The 19,339-nt window shown below is 41.8% G+C and overlaps 1 protein-coding gene across 1 annotated transcript in view; it reads left to right on the top strand.

The window, feature by feature from the left end:
* DYNLT3 (dynein light chain Tctex-type 3) overlaps nt 1–8,633 on the top strand; it is a 137,596-nt gene extending 128,963 nt beyond the window's left edge. The window contains exon 5 of the mRNA XM_078658260.1: nt 2,170–8,633. Within this exon, the coding sequence (XP_078514386.1) occupies nt 2,170–2,246 (77 nt within the window). The 3' untranslated portion in view covers nt 2,247–8,633. The remainder of the gene's footprint in view (nt 1–2,169) is intronic.
* The last annotated feature ends 10,706 nt before the right edge of the window (nt 8,634–19,339 follow it).

The following is a 19,339-nucleotide window of genomic DNA, read 5'->3' as shown; positions in this document are numbered from 1 at the left end:
TTGGTGGTCAAGTAGGGCTACGTCCGTTTGTCAGGAAAGGTCCCCATATGCTCCTAAACTTGTCCAAGTTGGCATTTAGTTTGTATGTGATCTGTTCATGTAGTGCTGTATGGTACAATTAACGTATCCTTTCTTGAAGAATGGGGACACTAGAATGTCACCAGTGGGGCAGAATACAAAGCTTTGCTGATGCTGATGAGGTGGCTAGCCACTGGTGCACATGGGTGTCTAAGAAGCGAGCATCCCTGTATCTTGTAGAAGCGAGAGGGGGGTGTTAGGTTAGTGTCAAAGGGGCTACACTTACATATATGTCTTCAGACCTCTTCCAAATAGTGGTTTAGTGAGACGCATGACCAGGATGTCTAGTAGGTCGTCAGCTTCTTTGTTATATTTCCATCACTGGTCATTATCAAGGAGATGGGCTTGTTTTAGCCTCGTTGGGTCCAATGCCATTCATTTAGAAATTTGAAATATTTGAGCTTACGTTTAGACTCTTGTAATGCCCTATCGTGGTCTAGCATTAGTTTTGGCCATCTTTCTAGTGTGTACTCTGAGCCCAATAATGTTTGCCAGTGTGCTTGGTTGCCGCTACGGCCCAGATGGAATGTTGTACATTGATTAATACACCATATATTCCAGACACCAGTCCTGTGCAGCGAAGCCCAAGTCCGGAGATATTGTAGGATCGGGGCAAAGGGATTGGTAACAAAGTGTACTCCTAGTGCTGTGCATGGACAGTGGATCAATTGACGAACTTTCCAGTGGTCTATGTGGGTCAGTCCAAAGGCATCTCTACAATTTGAAATGTCTTGAGAGATCCACTTGTATATAGATGGTCAATGCATTTGGTATCTTTTATCACCCAGCTATTCCATTAAAATAGTTTGTTGACTATGAGTAGGGCCAAATTTCCCCGAATTTCCCCCGACCAAGCTCATCAATCGACTACAACGCATCCAAAACGCCTCGACACGACTGATCCTCAATGAACCACAACACGGCCACATCACCCCCCACCTGAGAAACCTGCACTGGCTCCCCGTCAACAAGAGAATATCCTTCAAGCTCCTCATTCACGCACACAAGGCATTCCACAAGACCGGCCCAGCCTACCTCAACAGACGGCTCTCCTTCTACACCCCCAACCGCCAGCTACGCTCTGCCGACCTCTCATTCGCCACCGTCCTGCGCATCCGAAGAACAACCACCGGCGGGAGATCCTTCTCCCCCTCGCCGCCAAGACATGAAACACCCTCCCACTGAGCCTACGACAGACCCAAGACCTGCTGACCTTCAGGAGGACACTAAAGACCTGGCTGTTCGATCAGTAGTGGCCCCCCCATCCCCCCACCCCCCAGCGCCTTGATACCTTCGCGGGTATGTAGTGCGCTTAGCAAACGACTGATTGATTAGGATGAGTGCCTTGGTGTGAAGTGATGAGATGCGTGATAGTTTGTGTGCCTGCTGCCTAGTCTGTACTGTCACTAGTAAAACTGGATTATTTGCAATTACTTTGTGGTTTTTGAGGCGATAATCCTGCTGGAATTGGGCATTCTGACCACTATTTCAGAGTTCCGATGTAAAGTGCCCTATACCTATTGGCCTTCCTCGCACTACATAAATGGTTAAATCAAATACACTTAATTAAATAAATGTATGAATTGAAAGGTATTGTATATAAAAAGACACAATGTTTAGTTCCTAAATATTTATATTCATCAAGGTGTGCTCCACTGAGATATTCTTTTTCCAGCTAAACTGTAGTGTATGTTTCCTGGGAGGTTCATGTTTAGGTTTTTGGTATGATTTCTTTAGCTCATTCTTTTTTTTATATACAAATAAATAGCATTTTGTTGTCTAAAAATAAACAAACATAGATCTGTTATTGTGCTGAACTATTCTGTTGTTGCATTCGAACAGGGGCTTTATGTTTCAGTAATCTTCATGTTCACGCTTTTTCTTTCATGACCTCTTTAACTTATTTTTTGTTTGTATATAAAAATAAACAATGTCGTGATTCTACGGAAAATGTCTTGATTCTAAATATAAATATTCCTAGACCTATTGATGTTACATATGGAACAGTGTTATGTTGTTGTAGGGATGTTCGTGTTTCAACTTAGTTCTTTATGACTTGTCCTTATTGTTTCTTTTGATTTCACGCATTAGGGAACTGCACAGTGCGGTGGGAGAATCGGACAATGTGCTGCATTGTCAATGTGTTTGCTGTCGCCATCCCTCTCTAGCTGACGCAAAAGAAGATCAACGATTCTGCAACACATTCAACCAAACCATTCTGATCAGCAACTGTTAAACCTATCTTAAAAGACTAAATACAGTATGTGTTTCAAATGCTAGCATTTATGCAAGGACCAGAAGACTACTGCATAAACAATTACAGAGGACTTCAAATATAAACAGATAGCAAAGATCTCTCGAAGACATTAAAGTATTTAAATTTTTCTTATCAGTAATAATATATGAGATGTCCCTACATGTCTCGTTTAAAATGGCCAACCTGGTAGAAATGGCTTCCACACACTCAGCTCGCTAAGGTCCTGCCCCGACATCCGATCTCATTCAAAACTAAAGATTTCCCGAATGCTAAGTCCTGACATAAATGTTGAGGTGATGTGCTTGCAATCAAACAAGGTTTATCTGAGTATATTTTTCAAAAGCTCTTCAATATCAAAGCTGCCACATGTGAATGGAAGTAGCATTGCTGCAGTGCTGTGCAGCTGAGTATTACTTTTTACTATTAAGTACATTCTAAAGCAAGGTGTACCTACAGATTCTTCATCATCCTATCAATAGCAGCTTAACATATATCATTGTATTGTTCTGCTGAAAGGTTAGGAGCCTGATGAGGTCACTTAATTTAGCATCCTTTTGTAGTCACATAACAGGTTAGCTTTGTGGTGTTCTTGAGTTGGTTGACTGGAGACATGGTAAGCTGGAAGTGCCATCTTCAGTATATCTCATCATGCACTGCTGGCTTTAGAAGGCCAATAGATTCTGCTGAAGTGACGGAGGAGTGTGGTCATTCTGAACTGGCTCAAGAAAAAGGATTAAACCTGGATAAACATTCACCAGAATAAAGCAGACATACTTAGGTTTCAGCCACTTGTTGTGAATTAATGTTACAGCTTCATGCTAGCAAATTATTGCAAATGAGTATTTTATACACCCACTTACCTTAAGCTTGCCACTGAAATACATATAAATAATATAATTTTACATCTTTTTATATCTTTCAATACCTACCAGAGTGGTGATACCTAAACTGTTTTACATCTCACATTTTCCTTTCTATAAATCTAACTCCACAGATTTCTTCATGAGTATTGATTTACCAACAGCATATGGCTTTGCTGAGGAATGTATTAGACACTGAGCAAACAAAGAGCTGGTCTTACTTTAAAAACTTTAGAATGGAACCACTTTGAAATTGAGGGGGCATAGCTGTCGATGCTAATCACGAAGTGGTTATGGACACTCATTATAAGGGTTACTAGTTAATGTGGGATGTATTGAAAATGTTGATTCTGAGGTTCATGAAGTTTTGTGATGTGGCTTATCACATGAAGAAGAGGGCAGTACAAGAAGATTGGCAGCGAATCAGAAGTCACTTTTCAATAAAACATCCATTGAGCCTGCCAAATTTAAAGTATGGATCTTGCACAACACCTGCTTTCTGAGTTAAAGTCACCTGTTGGCACTTACATACATTGTTTCTATGAGGACTGAAATGTAGAAAGGATAATGTCACTTCATAGATGTCGTGTATATTGTCAGTGTTTTAATATTTTGAGTTGTAACATGTAGAATTTGCACATAAAATACAAGTATATAATAATTAAGGTCTAACGAAAGAGAAGTGTTGGCTGTGCCAAGTGTTCCAGTGTCATGACTTTGGAAAGCATGGTAACTGTTGCAGAGAGAAATGCAAATTTTCCTTATGTACTTACTGATTCACCTTTTTTTGAGACCCCAGCCCCTTTCCATCTTGTCCTCAGGTACTCAGATATATGTTTCCTCACCCACATTTTATCTCACCAGAAACCATCTTCCTTTAATTGCTTTCATTATTTGGCCAAAGATTGTATTCACCAGCCCGTCCCTCCCATAGACACCTTAGTTAATGAGACATCTTCTTCACCGGCAATTCAATACCAAGCTTCCAGGCATTTTGGCGGCAGGGCTTCTTATGGCTGCATAGTTGAGTCAGTGGAACAAAAATATCAGTCAGTCTACCAAGATGGAATGTGCGATGAATGTGGAGAAGCATAAAACCATTAAAGATGTTGACTGCGAAGTGCCTGTTTTGTCTTAAATTTCAGGAACATAGATTTATGGCAAGCTATTTTGAGATGGACACAAATAGTAGGTGTGGTCTGTTTCCCGAGAAACGATAGAGCCCTCATTTAAAGATTGGTGCTAATTCAGAGATACATTTTCTTAATTGGTTATATTGTTATCCTATTCTGTAGTGGTGGTGACACCTCCCTAGCTATATGTTACTAGAAGCATAGTGCTATATTATTCCACAAATATGCACTCAAACGTGCTAGTACCAGACCTCTTTTGCTGCATTTTTCCGCTTGCTTTTTCTCACCTCAGATTGGTAATCTACTGTGGAACCCATAAAAAGGTTGAAAGGGCAATATGCCATGATGGTAGTGCCTTAAAGCTCACCTGAATTGTAAGGCCCCTTGTCAGTGCTTCGTGTTTGGATGTGGGCCTGCAGTTTGGTGCATTGTCTTGTGTCTAACTAAAAATAATTCATGTATTCACTCAAAAACATAGGGCCTAATATAGAGTTTAGTGGATGGGTCCTCTGTCACAAACACGACTGATATCTTAAGTGGCTTATTGCAGGTGGAGGATATCCGTGATGTCACAGGATATCCATAACGTTTGGACAAAGTACCCATCTGCAATACTGTAAATAAGGTCCTATCTTTTTGGGTGGATAAGTGAACTATTCTTATTTAGGCACGGCACCAAACTGTTAGTGCTCATAACTGCAATCCAGAATCCCAACAGGATGCACTGACATGGGGCCTTACAGGGCAGGTAATGCCTGACCACCAGAATAAAGTAGATGAAATACCCATCACATGTATGACAATGTATCCGTCCGTCAAGCTCTAAATCAGGGCCATAGTTGTGCATTAAGGGGCCGATTATGATGGAGGTGAAACTGCCACTGGCAGGCTGCCGGTGGTGGTTTCACCGCCATCGCCAAGCACTTCCCGCCCGCCCTATTATGATGGCGGGCTGTGTGCTGTCGGACGCAAAGTCTGCCCACCACGGGTCTGCCACAGGCAATCGTTCCGGCCAGCATGCGTAAAAGGGTGGCGGTGCTCAGCAGGCACCATCCGCTAAATTACGTTGCTGCCTAAAGCCAGCCTTTCCATGGAGGTGAAACCCCCATGGAAAGGCTAGCGGGGACTGGATTCGGAGGCCAGTTGTGAGCCCCCCTCGTGTTGGGGGAGGTGGTTGTGTACTGGGGGTACCATGGTACCCACCTACATTTCCCTGCACCAGGTGGCAGGCACCGAATGGTTTCTGCCACGTAGTGCAGGGAAACACACAGCATGCTTTTTTAGCATTGCTGAGGGTGCTGCAGTCAGCAGCACCCGTTGCAATGCACCCTCAGCAATGTTAAACATGCTGGATGTGACTGCCGCTGTGGTGGTCACATCCTGCATGTTTAACATCGTAATCAGGGGTGCGGGACCGCCGACTTACAGACGGCTGGACTCAGTCCTCGCATCTTAATCAACCCCTAAGTTTGTACTGAGGTCTGCTATTGACCCCTGTTACTGTGGCGGCTGACACAAACAAAAAATGGTGTGGCGGGTGGAGGGGTTGTGGGTGGGTAGAGCGCTGGAGGGAGAGCACGAGGGGGATAATAAAAATACAAGTCTTGCCTAAAGCTGCCGGCCGCCTTGCGCCTCGGTGTTCCTCTGCTTCGTGGTCCCAGCAGACACTGGGAAAGCATCAGAGGCTCCCTGTGGAATCCCCGGACTGCTCTCATGCTATTACTAATAGCATGAGAGCATTGCGAGGATTGGCAACATGGGTTGGTTTAACGCTCACTCAGACACAGGGAGTCTGTGCTGTTTCTGTGCAAAACAGCTGGGTTGGAGAAATCTAATTGCACATGTTTATTTGGCCGGCCTAAGATGGCTGGTCAAACAGACATTGACAATTAGTAGTGCACATACCACTTCATGCTCTTCCCTCCCATGGTCCGGCCTGCCCCTCCCTACACACGCTGACTGAGCCAGCAGCTGAAAAATAAAATATTATTTTACTTTTCAGCTGTTGGCTCTGAGCCAGTGGGGTGACGCTCCTCTGCCATTGCGGAGGACCCACCGCTGGTTACTGCCCCTCCTGTTAGTTTCACTGATGATGGGAGATGCTGATTTAAGGTGGTGGCGATTTCTTCAGATATTTCCGCCAGGTTTTGTTGTTGTTGAAGGAGTATATATTTGGCTGAATTATGTTTTGGATAATTATTGCCTACATTTCTGGTGGACATTTTGATTCGCCCGCATTTTGGAATTAACGCCATACTGTATATGAAGGCGGATGTAGGAACCATTTCTTCCCCCGTTTCTATATCTCCTCCCCTCACTCTCTAAGTGCTGCATTTAGTGTGGGTGGCATTCTTATTCTATGGGTTTGATACCCATAGAAGTAGTGAGAAATTTATAACCATGAAGACAGACCAGGAAATGTAACTTGTAACTTAAAAATACATTTTGATAGAAGTAAGCAAAAATCATTTAAGAGGAAAATAAAAGTTATTGCATAGCTGTGGTTTAGGTACAAGCACACAAACACCATTTTCTTAACCTAATAATTGAAGTATTCTCAATTCTAGCTTTATGAGACATTTCAAGAGTACTTGTGGAAAATAATTTTCAAAACTGTTGATTTATTCTTTGAAAACATGTCTAAAACACTCTTTCTTATACCAACGTTGGGAACGAAGGCATATAGATGAAGGTACAATTAACTATTATGATGCAACTTTTTATACAAAGCGTTTTCAGAAGTTTATATGCACATGTAATGCAGCAGTGTGTTGTAACCAGCTCGTTGCATTAGTGGTAAGTTGCCATGCAGGCGGAAAAGCTACCTTGCTCTAGCTTGTAACCGTTTATCAGGGAGTAGGCATCCATAAATTACTGCCAGGTTTCAGTGTTTATATGTAACCAACCTGCAGGCTCACGAAGATGTATGTGGATGCATGTCTCCTTCTGCTGGTACTTATGGTGTTATTGGGTTACCTCTGGGATTCTTATTTGCTTCATTTTGCACAAATATATACACTTGTACGATATCATATTGCCGATATACAATAATAAAAAATGTGTTTAAATGCATACTAGTGTAATTAGATTACACAATGTCATTATTCAGGAATCATCATTTCTAGGGGACTCGATTTTTATGTCATTGTTGTCAAGAACGACAAATGCATAAAAGCAGCAAAGGAGTTACATCCTTGGTGCACCTTGCTTTTTTACATTTTGGTCTTCAAGAAGAAAGTGTTTTATGTTTTTTTGTAAGGCTGGGCTTTCACCTGCACAACATGTAGTTCCAATAGACAGAAGTCAATTACTGATACAGTGCCTGAATTACACATGCCTTTGTAAAAGCTTTACATCGGCTCTGGCGAATGGTGGCTTAAGCCAATGCCACAGAATGTTATCATGTACTGAGACTCGAAGATTGTGTGAGTTTGGACTTGTTTTGTGGGTGTAAAGGCTGATAACCCATGCTGTCAACTGCTCCCAGAACTAAGACCCTTAATTATCAAATTCAAACAAGAGCTGTTTCCAAATTGAAATGGAGGCCAGGGAGGGAGTGAATGTCTTTGGCTTGTGTATCGCTGGCCACAGGTTGTCTTCCCTTGAAAAGATGCCAAGCCTGTACCTTTGCTCTCAAATCACTGTGCATTTGAAGTGTATTCATCTGTGCTCCCAAACAGTAAATTGTGTTCTGCAGGGTGGAATCTTGGATTTGAGTTGTTTTTGCAATGTTATAAATATTTGGCTTCTAGAATTATTTTGTATCTGACAAAAGTTCTTAGTCACAAATCACCTGCCCATTGATTGTAAGCAGAGTTGCAACATGACCCTTCTAAACTCACGCTGTGTCATCACACTATGTTTGACCGCAACAGTCTGGTGCATCCTGGTTTGCCTTTGGATTCTGGAAAATCCATGAAAGTATGCAATTCTTGTTGCGAATACAAATTAAATGTTAAGGTTTTTTGATCTACAATCTTTGTGGCAATATGACTTGCACTTACGTTGTGTTCTTTTGTAGAATGCAAAAATCTTGTTTATTATTCAGGTAATCTATTTCCGTTGATATTGCATATACAATCATTAAGTTCTGTTAACCAGGGCTTTTAATTCGAAGTGCTCTATACGTAGCAAAATATTCGTATTATTAGAACTCCTTATGATGCAGTTGATGCAAGCTGTGCACTGCATGAATGCATTATTGAACCTATGTCTGCCTTGATTGCACTATGGACTGTAAAAAAGATGAGAGCATTCTGTATAGATATGCGTTCAACAAATAAATTATTTTGTTTTCCTGAGTAATATGGCTGAATTGTCATTTTTTAAAACATTGGAACCAAAAAAGTGAAACTTGTACATTTAGGATGGTCCTTGCACTGCACATACGTTCTACACAGAATTAATAATTTTTCATATGGTATATTTAGGTATGAATGGCTTATCGTTTTCATTAGTCACCAGTTACCTTTAGCATACTACATTTCTTTGTCCAATATCATATCTTTTTTTTTGTCTTTGAAATTCTTTTTATTGAAAGTTATTCAGTCACACAGTAGTCAGGCAGTAGAATTTTATTTTAGAGAAAGCATACGGTATGCAATATAATATATATGATGTATATTACATCTGAAGATAAGTCTCAAATATCCACACCAATGTATTCCCTGAAAAATCTCACCGTGAGATCCCTTTTGAGTTCTCTTGTGGGAGAGATACATATATCTCCTCTATATGTGTTCCACTTTCCCTATATTTTGTCCCATTTTCGGGAGCATCCTCTGTTCTTATACACATCTTTTTCAGCAATCATACATCTGTCTATATCTCTTGCCCTTCCCTGCCGTGCAGGTATCTCACCTGTCCCCCACCTAAAAGCTATGTTTCGCTTGGTAAGAGTCAACCCTAGTGTGACCCACTGTTGCTCCACAGCTGTGAGATCTGTGGCCTCCCATATGTTAAGTAAGCATAGTTTAGGGGTGGGGTGGATCTCCTTCTCACTTACACTTCACATCTGGGACATAATAGCCTCCGAGAACGGGTGGATAGCAGGGCATTCCCAGATGGTATGGTGAAACGTGCCCTCCTTTGTGCATAGTCTAAGACACATTGAGTCATCCCTCCTCCCCATCTTGGTTAGTGTACACCAGAGTGAAATGTCCTAAGTAGTATTTTAAGCTGGATCAGTTGGTATTTCAGTGGAATGGCTGCCTCCCAGGGGAATATCAGTGCTTCCTGCCATTCTTCATCCTCTAGATGTCCTAAGTCCCTTTGCCAATGCTCTTGGAGTAGTAGGAGTGGGACCGGTAAATTGTTACTTACTTTTTGATGTCATTGAAGTTGCCTTACGACTCATAGGTTCTGATAATCGTCTATCTTCCAGTGGAGATGCTTCTGGCACTACCTCATCTCACGGAATGGCTGTTGTGAGGGCATGACTTATTTATAGGTTTCTGAGTGCTTCCTGATTAGTCATTTTATACTCTGATTGCAGCTCAGAGAACAGGGTTACCCTTCCTTTTTCCCAGAGGTCTCCTACTGATGAAATGCTGAAGACATCCCACTTCTCAAACCCTGGTTGGGTGCTTAGCTTGCCCAGCTGTTCGGATGCCCACAGAGGTATTGCGTGCGTCACTTTCTTGCGCTATCCTAGTTTTTTTGTTTGATGCCATATTGCAATTGTTAGGACCGTTGGGCCTGTTAGTTTTTTGGTGTTTACGGTTCGTATTTAGGGCTTCTTTGTAACCATTGGGACACACGAGCAGCTTATCCATCTGATACTCTGATTCGTCTTGAGGAAGATAGACCCAGTGATTGACAACCACAAATTGAGATGCCCAGTAATATAGTCTAACATTGGGCAGTGCAATCCCGCTGTGATACCAGCTTCTTGTCAGTTTGTGTGTCGCTATGCATAAGGGTTTGCCATCTCACAGCAGTGTCCCCACTTAGCTCTCGATATTGGTGAAGTATGTTTCGGGGATTTTGAAGGGGGTATTTTGTAGAACATATAAGAACCGTGGAAGTGCCCGCATTTTGAACAGTGCTGCGCGATCCAGTAGGGACAAAGGTAGAGATCTCCAATGCCGCTCATCTTTGTGAAGACGGGACATGGCACCCATGAAGTTGTTCGTGATGAAGAGGGCTGGATCTGGTGTAATATATATTCCATGGTAACAAAAACCTTTTGTCACCACTGTTGCCACACATTTGGGTGGCACCCTTGGTGGTGGAGCATATAAAGTGCACACTATGGATTTGGACCTATCATGGTAAAACCGGATTACTTGCCTAGTTAGTAAATATATGGAGAATTCTGTTAATTGAACAAGGCGGTGATGCTAGATACAGTAGTATGTCATCTGCGTATAGGGATATTCTATCTTCATAGCCTTCCACCAATTTTATCCCTCGAATCAGCGGATCCCCTCTCACCCAGGCTGCTAGCATATGGAAACCCTTAAGTATTTTGTACATTTAACCATTTATACAAAAAAGCAAGTGAAAATAGTAATAAAGGTTGTTATAGTAAGATGGTGTTAAGTGATAAACCCCAATATTCTGATAAAAGGTAAAAAAAATAAGCCGCTGATATTTTTCAATAAGTGACTATACTCCAAAGAAGAAAAGTCTGTTTGTTTTAAAAGTTCACAAAGTACTAGTATAAGTATGAATTATAGAGGAAGTATGAAGGCATGCAAGAAATCAACAATGCACTGTAAGAGAGTCATGACCTCAAGCTTGCTTGCCTGTTTTAAGTAGATTCATGTGTTATCAACATGTGCTACTTCTCCATGAAAGCCTGAGTGAGTGGTTACAAAATAACTTTGCATTCTACTGTGTGTTTATAGTGAAAAAGACTAGATGGTTTTTCCATCTATATCCAATAGCGCCATGAGTCCATACTTTATGGCCTATTCCTGGAAACTGCAAAAATATTTCAGGAGTAGAACAAAAGTGATTCATTTATTTGTAAGAATATTTGCAGATTTTTCAAATTGAACCGGTTAGCAAATTTAAAAAATGCTTTTCATATGGAATAACAAATATAAGCATAATTAGTGAAGCACTTGAACATATTACAACTATGACAACAAAATTGTGGTTGCTATCTGACTGTAATATATATGCGTGTGTGTGTGTGCGTGTGTGTATGCACATGCTCAAATATACAGGTGCTTCGGTCACCTTAACTATGTGCAAATCACGGCAGAGCACTCTGCGGTCCAAGAGTTCCCCTTCCTGGTTCATGTAGCTGGTTCTGATGCTAACAAGATACTAGAAGGACTCATTGCAGAAGAAGATCTAAGCTGGTTGAAACTGAACCCTCTCCTAGAAACATTGAAGGCACAGCCCTCACACTTCTTGAAAGCCCTGCCCACCTTCTGCAGCCCAGCCCCCACACATTGGAGTCTCACCTCCCCCGGCAGGGACTTTTTTGAGCCGAAGTAGATTTTATTTTTAATTTAAACTTGTGTGAAGCACTGATTGGTAAAGCTGGAATTAAATTGCGTACCATCTGTTGAGGAAACTAACAGAGGTAAACTCTAAGTAGAAGGAAGAGAGGACGCACTTTTGACTACACTGGAAAGTAAAACAAACATCGGCAATGCCAGTATGTCTGGCCTTTAAAAGTGAGTGAATTAACTACTTTGGTTTTGCAAGCAGATGCCATAAAATAAAAAACAAAAAAAGAAATCAGGCTACGCCAAAACCTAGTATCCATAGGATTGCAATAAAAAATGTTCATTGAAAAGAAAATACACCTTTAATTTTAATAAAACAGTGTGAATGCTTCCTTGCAGTGTTGTACGGTACGTTGGACAGGTATTTAAACTCTGTTTAGGTATAGTGCACTTCATAGGAAAATATGAGCCAGATTGACTCAAAGAAAATGCACTATTGGCTTTGAATTACTGTAACCTGAAGGCATAGTTGAAACACAAAAAATTGACTATAAAAACTATAACAGGCACAAAAATGTAAAGAACAACATTGGCAATGTAAAGTATTAACCCACCAGCTTTGGACCTGAAGTGCACTTATTTTTAGGTGGATGTACACACGTTCTGGACAATGCTTGGAAGAGCGCCAGTGATTGAAGTGACTGGCCTGTTGCCCCTTGCAGTATGTTGGGGTGGGCAAAAGCAAAGTGTGTGTGACAGTTGAACAGACCAGTGGATAACGAGTGCTAACCCGAGGCCACTTAATCTATGTGTTTATGCATGTATTCTTTTCACCTTCTTCTAACGTAGCACTCATTCTCAGTGTACTCTCTCTAGTGACTGCTCCTTTTTTCTTCTGCTGTACAATATCTTTCTCTCCACCACTTCTCTATATTGTCTCTTTTATAACCTGGTCTATCAAATCATATTTTCGTCTATCTCTGTCAGTTTATTTGTTTCCTTTCTATGATGTTTCTCATTTACATCTCTGCAATTCCTCTTTCCTCTTCAAATGGTTCTCTTTCCTCTCCTACATGTACTCTATCTCTCATTTGCAGCCACCCTTCCCAAAATGCTCCTTGTTTCCCTGTTCTCTTCCCTCCCATCTTTTTACATTTCCTGCTCTCCCCACAGCCTTTCTTTTCTTCCTTCTCTCACAACACCTCTGTCTTCTTTCACTTGCATGTGCCTCTCATTATTTGCCCAATGTTTTTCTCTTCTCTTCGCACATTTCTTATACTCGTCCAGTCTCTTTTCCTCCATCTCTAACAAGAGTTCCACTTTCCTGCATTCCTCTTGTTATGTTTAGCCCTCTTCTAATCTTTTTCTCCACCCGGTGTCTACATTTTAGCACTGTTTGGTTTTGCTTCCTCTTGCTGCGGTGTCTCTTCCTCATTCATACCTAGTATCTGTCGCATTCAGCTTCTTCATCCCCACTCCACCATCTCACCAGAAAATAATCACTGTATATTATTTTGACATCAGGTCACTAGCCCAACTTATAAAATCCTTAGGAACGTATCATCATGTTTGAGAATAAAGTTGGTCTAGTTCCATCATTGTGTGTCTGCAGTATCTCAATGGGTGCAAAACAACTTGCCGAAATTTAATTCAATTCACTTGCCTGAGCATTTACCATCTGGTGTTTGGCATGATACGTGACCAGGCTGTCCTGCTCTGTCTGCGGTAGTTAAAAATCTGGGAGTCTACCTGGAACCCGAACTCTCCTTTGCTGCCCAAGTCAAGCATGTAGCAGCCACCTGTTTCTTCCTGCTTGATGTCCTAGTGAAGATTCTCCCCTATCTGCCTAAATCAGTCCATCGAGTAGTGATCCAGGTGACAATATTGAGTCAAACCTAATCAAACCTTTTAAAGAGGGTCTGAGGGAATATTTAAAGACCTAGCATGGATATACTCCCCTAAGTGTACTTATAGAACAAACAAACTATCCATGGGTCTTTAAGGGGTAGAAGGTGTAGATGCAGAGCGCCTAGTGTGCTGTATACAGAGGATACTACCTAGTAAGAGGCAAAGAAACACATCTTTAAAAAGGAAAATGGACAGAAACCCATCACTCACTGAGGTGACATGCTTCATCATCTAGGTTCCCCTTCCTGGATACTCAATAGTGTAACCAGAGACCATATTGAGTCACCTCGACTATTGCAGCTCCCTTTACCTTGGATTGCATAAAGGTCTCTTGCGGAAGCTACCTCAAGTACAAAACGCGGCATCTCATCTGGCCGTGGGAGCTCCACAGTTCTCTTCTGCCTCACAGGCATTAGAAACTCTGCTCTGGTTGAAGATGGCAAGACAATTTCCTTTAAAGCTCTATATTTGGTGTACCAATTAGTACACCATTATGGCTCAGTGTACCTAAGGCAGACGTACAACTACATTCCACCTCCTCTTCTATATTCCTCAGAGGCTAAACTATTGGAAGTGCCTAGGTACAAATGAGTGCGGTCTGGAGGCAAAGGCTTTTCGGTGAGGGCGGCCTTGCTGAGGAATAAGCTTCAGACCGTACTCGGACTGTCTCCCACTCTCCTTCAATTTAGAAAGGCCTTAAGGACATGGCTTTTTAAGACCGGGGAGTTGCTAATTGGATAGAGCAAAGATCTTCTTGACAATGAGGTTTTTCTATCTGATCAGTTCCCTCTACTTTTCTGTCTGTTTCAATATTATTAGTGCCAGGACCCTGCTACAATTAATCGCAGCACTCTATAAATTCAATAGCATAACATACAGGGAATAATCTGTAAACAGTATCTATAGTCTAATGTCTGTCCCTCCCACCTCTCTTTAACCTCTGGCCCACTCTGCTCATCTCATAATCATTCTCTGACTCAATTTCACTAGTCACTCTATCTTTCTAATTCCCCATTCTGGCGTGCATTTTCCCCTCCCCAATGTTTAATGTCTCCCCTCCTCTTCTCCATTCATGCTCCTGTCTCTAGTGAATTTCTTCATTCATGTTCTCTTACCAAGCATCTCCCATGCCTCTTCTTTCAGCAGTGTGTCCTTCTCTGTTCCCCTCTGCTCTTTCATCTCTACTCTGCCTCTATGCTGAGGCTCTGGAGTCACAGGTCTGTTCCAAAACAAAGGGGGAGCGTAGAGGTACTGATAGAATCACCCTCCTAACAGAACTTTAATAAACAAAGAGATTCTATCAAAAAAGTGATAACGTGGTAAAATTTTAATTAGTTTCAATTTTTCTAACAAACGTGCTAGGCTCTCTCTTAAAGGTGAAAAGACCAGAGCGCAATGTGCTTTTTAAAATACCCCTCACACACTAAAAAAATCCAATAGTGTCATGCTTCATCATAGGGGTCTTCCCGCCCCTATAACGGGATGGGGCGTGCTACGACCAAGCGAATACACGGGAGCACTTATATTGTGACAGTGACTATGTGTGAGTGCACAGGTGTCAGTGAAGGTGTAGGGACCTCAAAAAAGTGAATTAATAAAAAATATAAAAATTCCCTGGCATAGTAGAAAAAATACTTTATTCACTTCTCTAGCTGGGAACATTAAGAAGGGGTTGTGAGGTAGAGCAGTAGCTAGCTACCTAGTCGACATGTTTCGTAAGCAGTCCCCTACTGCTTACTCATCAGGACCAAAAAGCGATCCCTACTAGAATATACTCAGTTCTACAGAATATGCCTACTTTCCTACAAACAGCACAGCAAAAATAAGCTGACTGTTTCGTGCTCCGGGGCATGAGTTGGCCCAGTGAAGCAAAAATAATGATACAAATAGTACCAAAAAGGGACCTATTATGGTCTCTGTGGAGAAAAGGAAAAAGAGAGAAAAACAACACGTATGCGTAAATTTACATCATGATCCAATGGTAGGTACAGATATTTAATTATGTACCAGTATGCCTTATTTATCAAAAGCAGTCATATCCCTTGGTACATTGGGAAAGGATATTGCATTAGTTATAAACAGCGTCCTATAGCTGGTTATAGAAACAGGGACCTCAAACTGCTCGGTTCCCCTGTCATCTCGTCACACACATACACAATCACGACTCAATGCATTACCACTAAACAAGCAATTCAAACGAAGGGACCTCCTTTACCTTTGGTTTCTATCAGAGAAAATATGAAAACGCTAGCCGTTATTAGCGATATTGTGAACACTACAATACGTACACTTTTTAGTTAATTTCAATGCCCCATGAGTTTGCAGGCGAGGGGTGTTCTTCCGCGGTACTGTTAAAACAAAACCGCACCTTGGTTTTAATTGTTGCACAAAGACCAAAACTATCGTTTGTGCCCGTGACCCGTTTTTTTAAAGACTCGAGGTCAGAGTCTATTACTCACATGTCCGGCGAGGAGAAGAAGCATTGTTCCCACCCCCGTGCTACTCCGAGGAATACCGGGCTTGAATGTCTCGTGTTTCTTAAGAAGTATTATTTCCGCATTGTCACCCGGCAGTCCTGTGTATGACTAGTGCGTCAACCTCCCAAAATGGCCGCCACCTGATGGAACAATGTGAGGAGAAGGACGGGAGTCTTTCTACTCTTTCTTTTCTCGGGGTGGTGGGGCGCAATAATTTGGGAGACACGCGCATGATCAATAATATTCTTTTTGGTTCATGAGGAAATTCTTAATACGAGAACGAGAGAACCCTCTTAGAGAAGGAACAAAGATGGGTGTTTCGTGTTCAGTCACATAAGATTGGGTTGAACGATGATATCCCTTGGGCTCAACTTTAATGTATCCCCCTTGGAGTAGATCCACTCACTACCCCAGAAAACTTTTCCGATTTCCTTTAATGAGAATGCCATGTTTGACAAACGTAAATAAGGGCATGCATTCCTCTGACTGTGTAACTACAATTAATAAGGGCATGCATTCCTCTGACTGTGTCACTACAATTACTAGATAGAGCGATAACACCGGCCCTGTGAACCCTTGGTTTTTTTGCTTCCCCAACATAGACATAATAAATGTAACGGGATATGGTATGAGCACTATGTCTGTACTGATAACCAACAAATGTCAAAACACGACCATACCATTTTATTAAGAATTTCCTCATGAACCAAAAAGAATATTATTGATCATGCGCGTGTCTCCCAAATTATTGCGCCCCACCACCCCGAGAAAAGAAAGAGTAGAAAGACTCCCGTCCTTCTCCTCACATTGTTCCATCAGGTGGCGGCCATTTTGGGAGGTTGACGCACTAGTCATACACAGGACTGCCGGGTGACAATGCGGAAATAATACTTCTTAAGAAACACGAGACATTCAAGCCCGGTATTCCTCGGAGTAGCACGGGGGTGGGAACAATGCTTCTTCTCCTCGCCGGACATGTGAGTAATAGACTCTGACCTCGAGTCTTTAAAAAAACGGGTCACGGCCACAAACGATAGTTTTGGTCTTTGTGCAACAATTAAAACCAAGGTGCGGTTTTGTTTTTACAGTACCGCGGAAGAACACCCCTCGCCTGCAAACTCATGGGGCATTGAAATTAACTAAAAAGTGTACGTATTGTAGTGTTCACAATATCGCTAATAACGGCTAGCGTTTTCATATTTTCTCTGATAGAAACCAAAGGTAAAGGAGGTCCCTTCGTTTGAATTGCTTGTTTAGTGGTAATGCATTGAGTCGTGATTGTGTATGTGTGTGACGAGATGACAGGGGAACCGAGCAGTTTGAGGTCCCTGTTTCTATAACCAGCTATAGGACGCTGTTTATAACTAATGCAATATCCTTTCCCAATGTACCAAGGGATATGACTGCTTTTGATAAATAAGGCATACTGGTACATAATTAAATATCTGTACCTACCATTGGATCATGATGTAAATTTACGCATACGTGTTGTTTTTCTCTCTTTTTCCTTTTCTCCACAGAGACCATAATAGGTCCCTTTTTGGTACTATTTGTATCATTATTTTTGCTTCACTGGGCCAACTCATGCCCCGGAGCACGAAACAGTCAGCTTATTTTTGCTGTGCTGTTTGTAGGAAAGTAGGCATATTCTGTAGAACTGAGTATATTCTAGTAGGGATCGCTTTTTGGTCCTGATGAGTAAGCAGTAGGGGACTGCTTACGAAACATGTCGACTAGGTAGCTAGCTACTGCTCTACCTCACAACCCCTTCTTAATGTTCCCAGCTAGAGAAGTGAATAAAGTATTTTTTCTACTATGCCAGGGAATTTTTATATTTTTTATTAATTCACTTTTTTGAGGTCCCTACACCTTCACTGACACCTGTGCACTCACACATAGTCACTGTCACAATATAAGTGCTCCCGTGTATTCGCTTGGTCGTAGCACGCCCCATCCCGTTATAGGGGCGGGAAGACCCCTATGATGAAGCATGACACTATTGGATTTTTTTAGTGTGTGAGGGGTATTTTAAAAAGCACATTGCGCTCTGGTCTTTTCACCTTTAAGAGAGAGCCTAGTACGTTTGTTAGAAAAATTGAAACTAATTAAAATTTTACCACGTTATCACTTTTTTGATAGAATCTCTTTGTTTATTAAAGTTCTGTTAGGAGGGTGATTCTATCAGTACCTCTACGCTCCCCCTTTGTTTTGGAATTACTGGCAGCGTACAGCTGCGGATGCTTGACTCGAATATCAGTATTTTCCTCGCTACCACGACAAAAGCGATTCTGCATTTCACAGCAGGCTATTGATCGATTAAGGGACCGCCTATTTCTACTTACACAAACTCCCTTTTGCTGCAAACTGATGGCAGACCTGGGCTTAACTTTCACTGAGGAAGAGATTTCCAACCTGATGTCCTCCCTGGGAAGTTTTGAGGGACTAAACACAGCAGGCCCTCCCATTAAGAACAATGACTGGGATGAACTTGAGGAGCTGAGAAGGACCCAGATAAAAACAGCACTCCATGGTCTATTAATGTCAGAATACCTTAAGGTTAACACTGCACCATCAGGGCTCGTAGTCCGCAATGAACCCTTTATTTTTCTACAGGACAAGACTTTCAAAATCGACTGGTCTAAGATCTCTTGGCGATGCACCAGGGATTGGATTGTTCTCATAATAAAAACTGCAAGTAGACTGGCGAACGAACTAAAGATTGAAATACAAACTATAGAGATACGTATAAAGAGCTACGAGTCACCAGCTGACATCAAAAAGTATCTTGATACAATGAACAAATCATTGAATGAGTTCGAAACCACCCTTAAGAACAGCAAGTATGAGAAACTGAATAAAGACAACAGTCGCTGGACTAAAGAAAGAGTCTATCCCTATATAAAGGATGATTATAAATCAACGAATGGGAATGCCACAGATGACGAGACATCTGACTCTGGATCCAACAGCTCCAATTCCAGTCGGAATAAGAGCCCAGGATATCGAGGGAACAGGAGAAACTTTCGGAGGGCCAACTTTCGAGGCACGAGAGGCTGGCAGAACTTCAACCCTCCCATGATGTACCCCCCACAACAACAATATAGACCACCACCCTTTCAACATCCTCAGGGACCGTTTCCAACTTGGGGATATCAACCACAAGATTATAGCTATTATGACCCTTCGGCTCCTTTTTTAGGGGCGCGCCAGGGACGGGCGA

Source organism: Lissotriton helveticus, chromosome 8 (assembly GCF_964261635.1).
Source record: "Lissotriton helveticus chromosome 8, aLisHel1.1, whole genome shotgun sequence".
Taxonomy (NCBI): domain Eukaryota; kingdom Metazoa; phylum Chordata; class Amphibia; order Caudata; family Salamandridae; genus Lissotriton; species Lissotriton helveticus.
The sequence above is the reverse complement of the archived record's forward strand: the minus strand, read 5'-3'. Positions and strand labels throughout refer to the sequence as shown.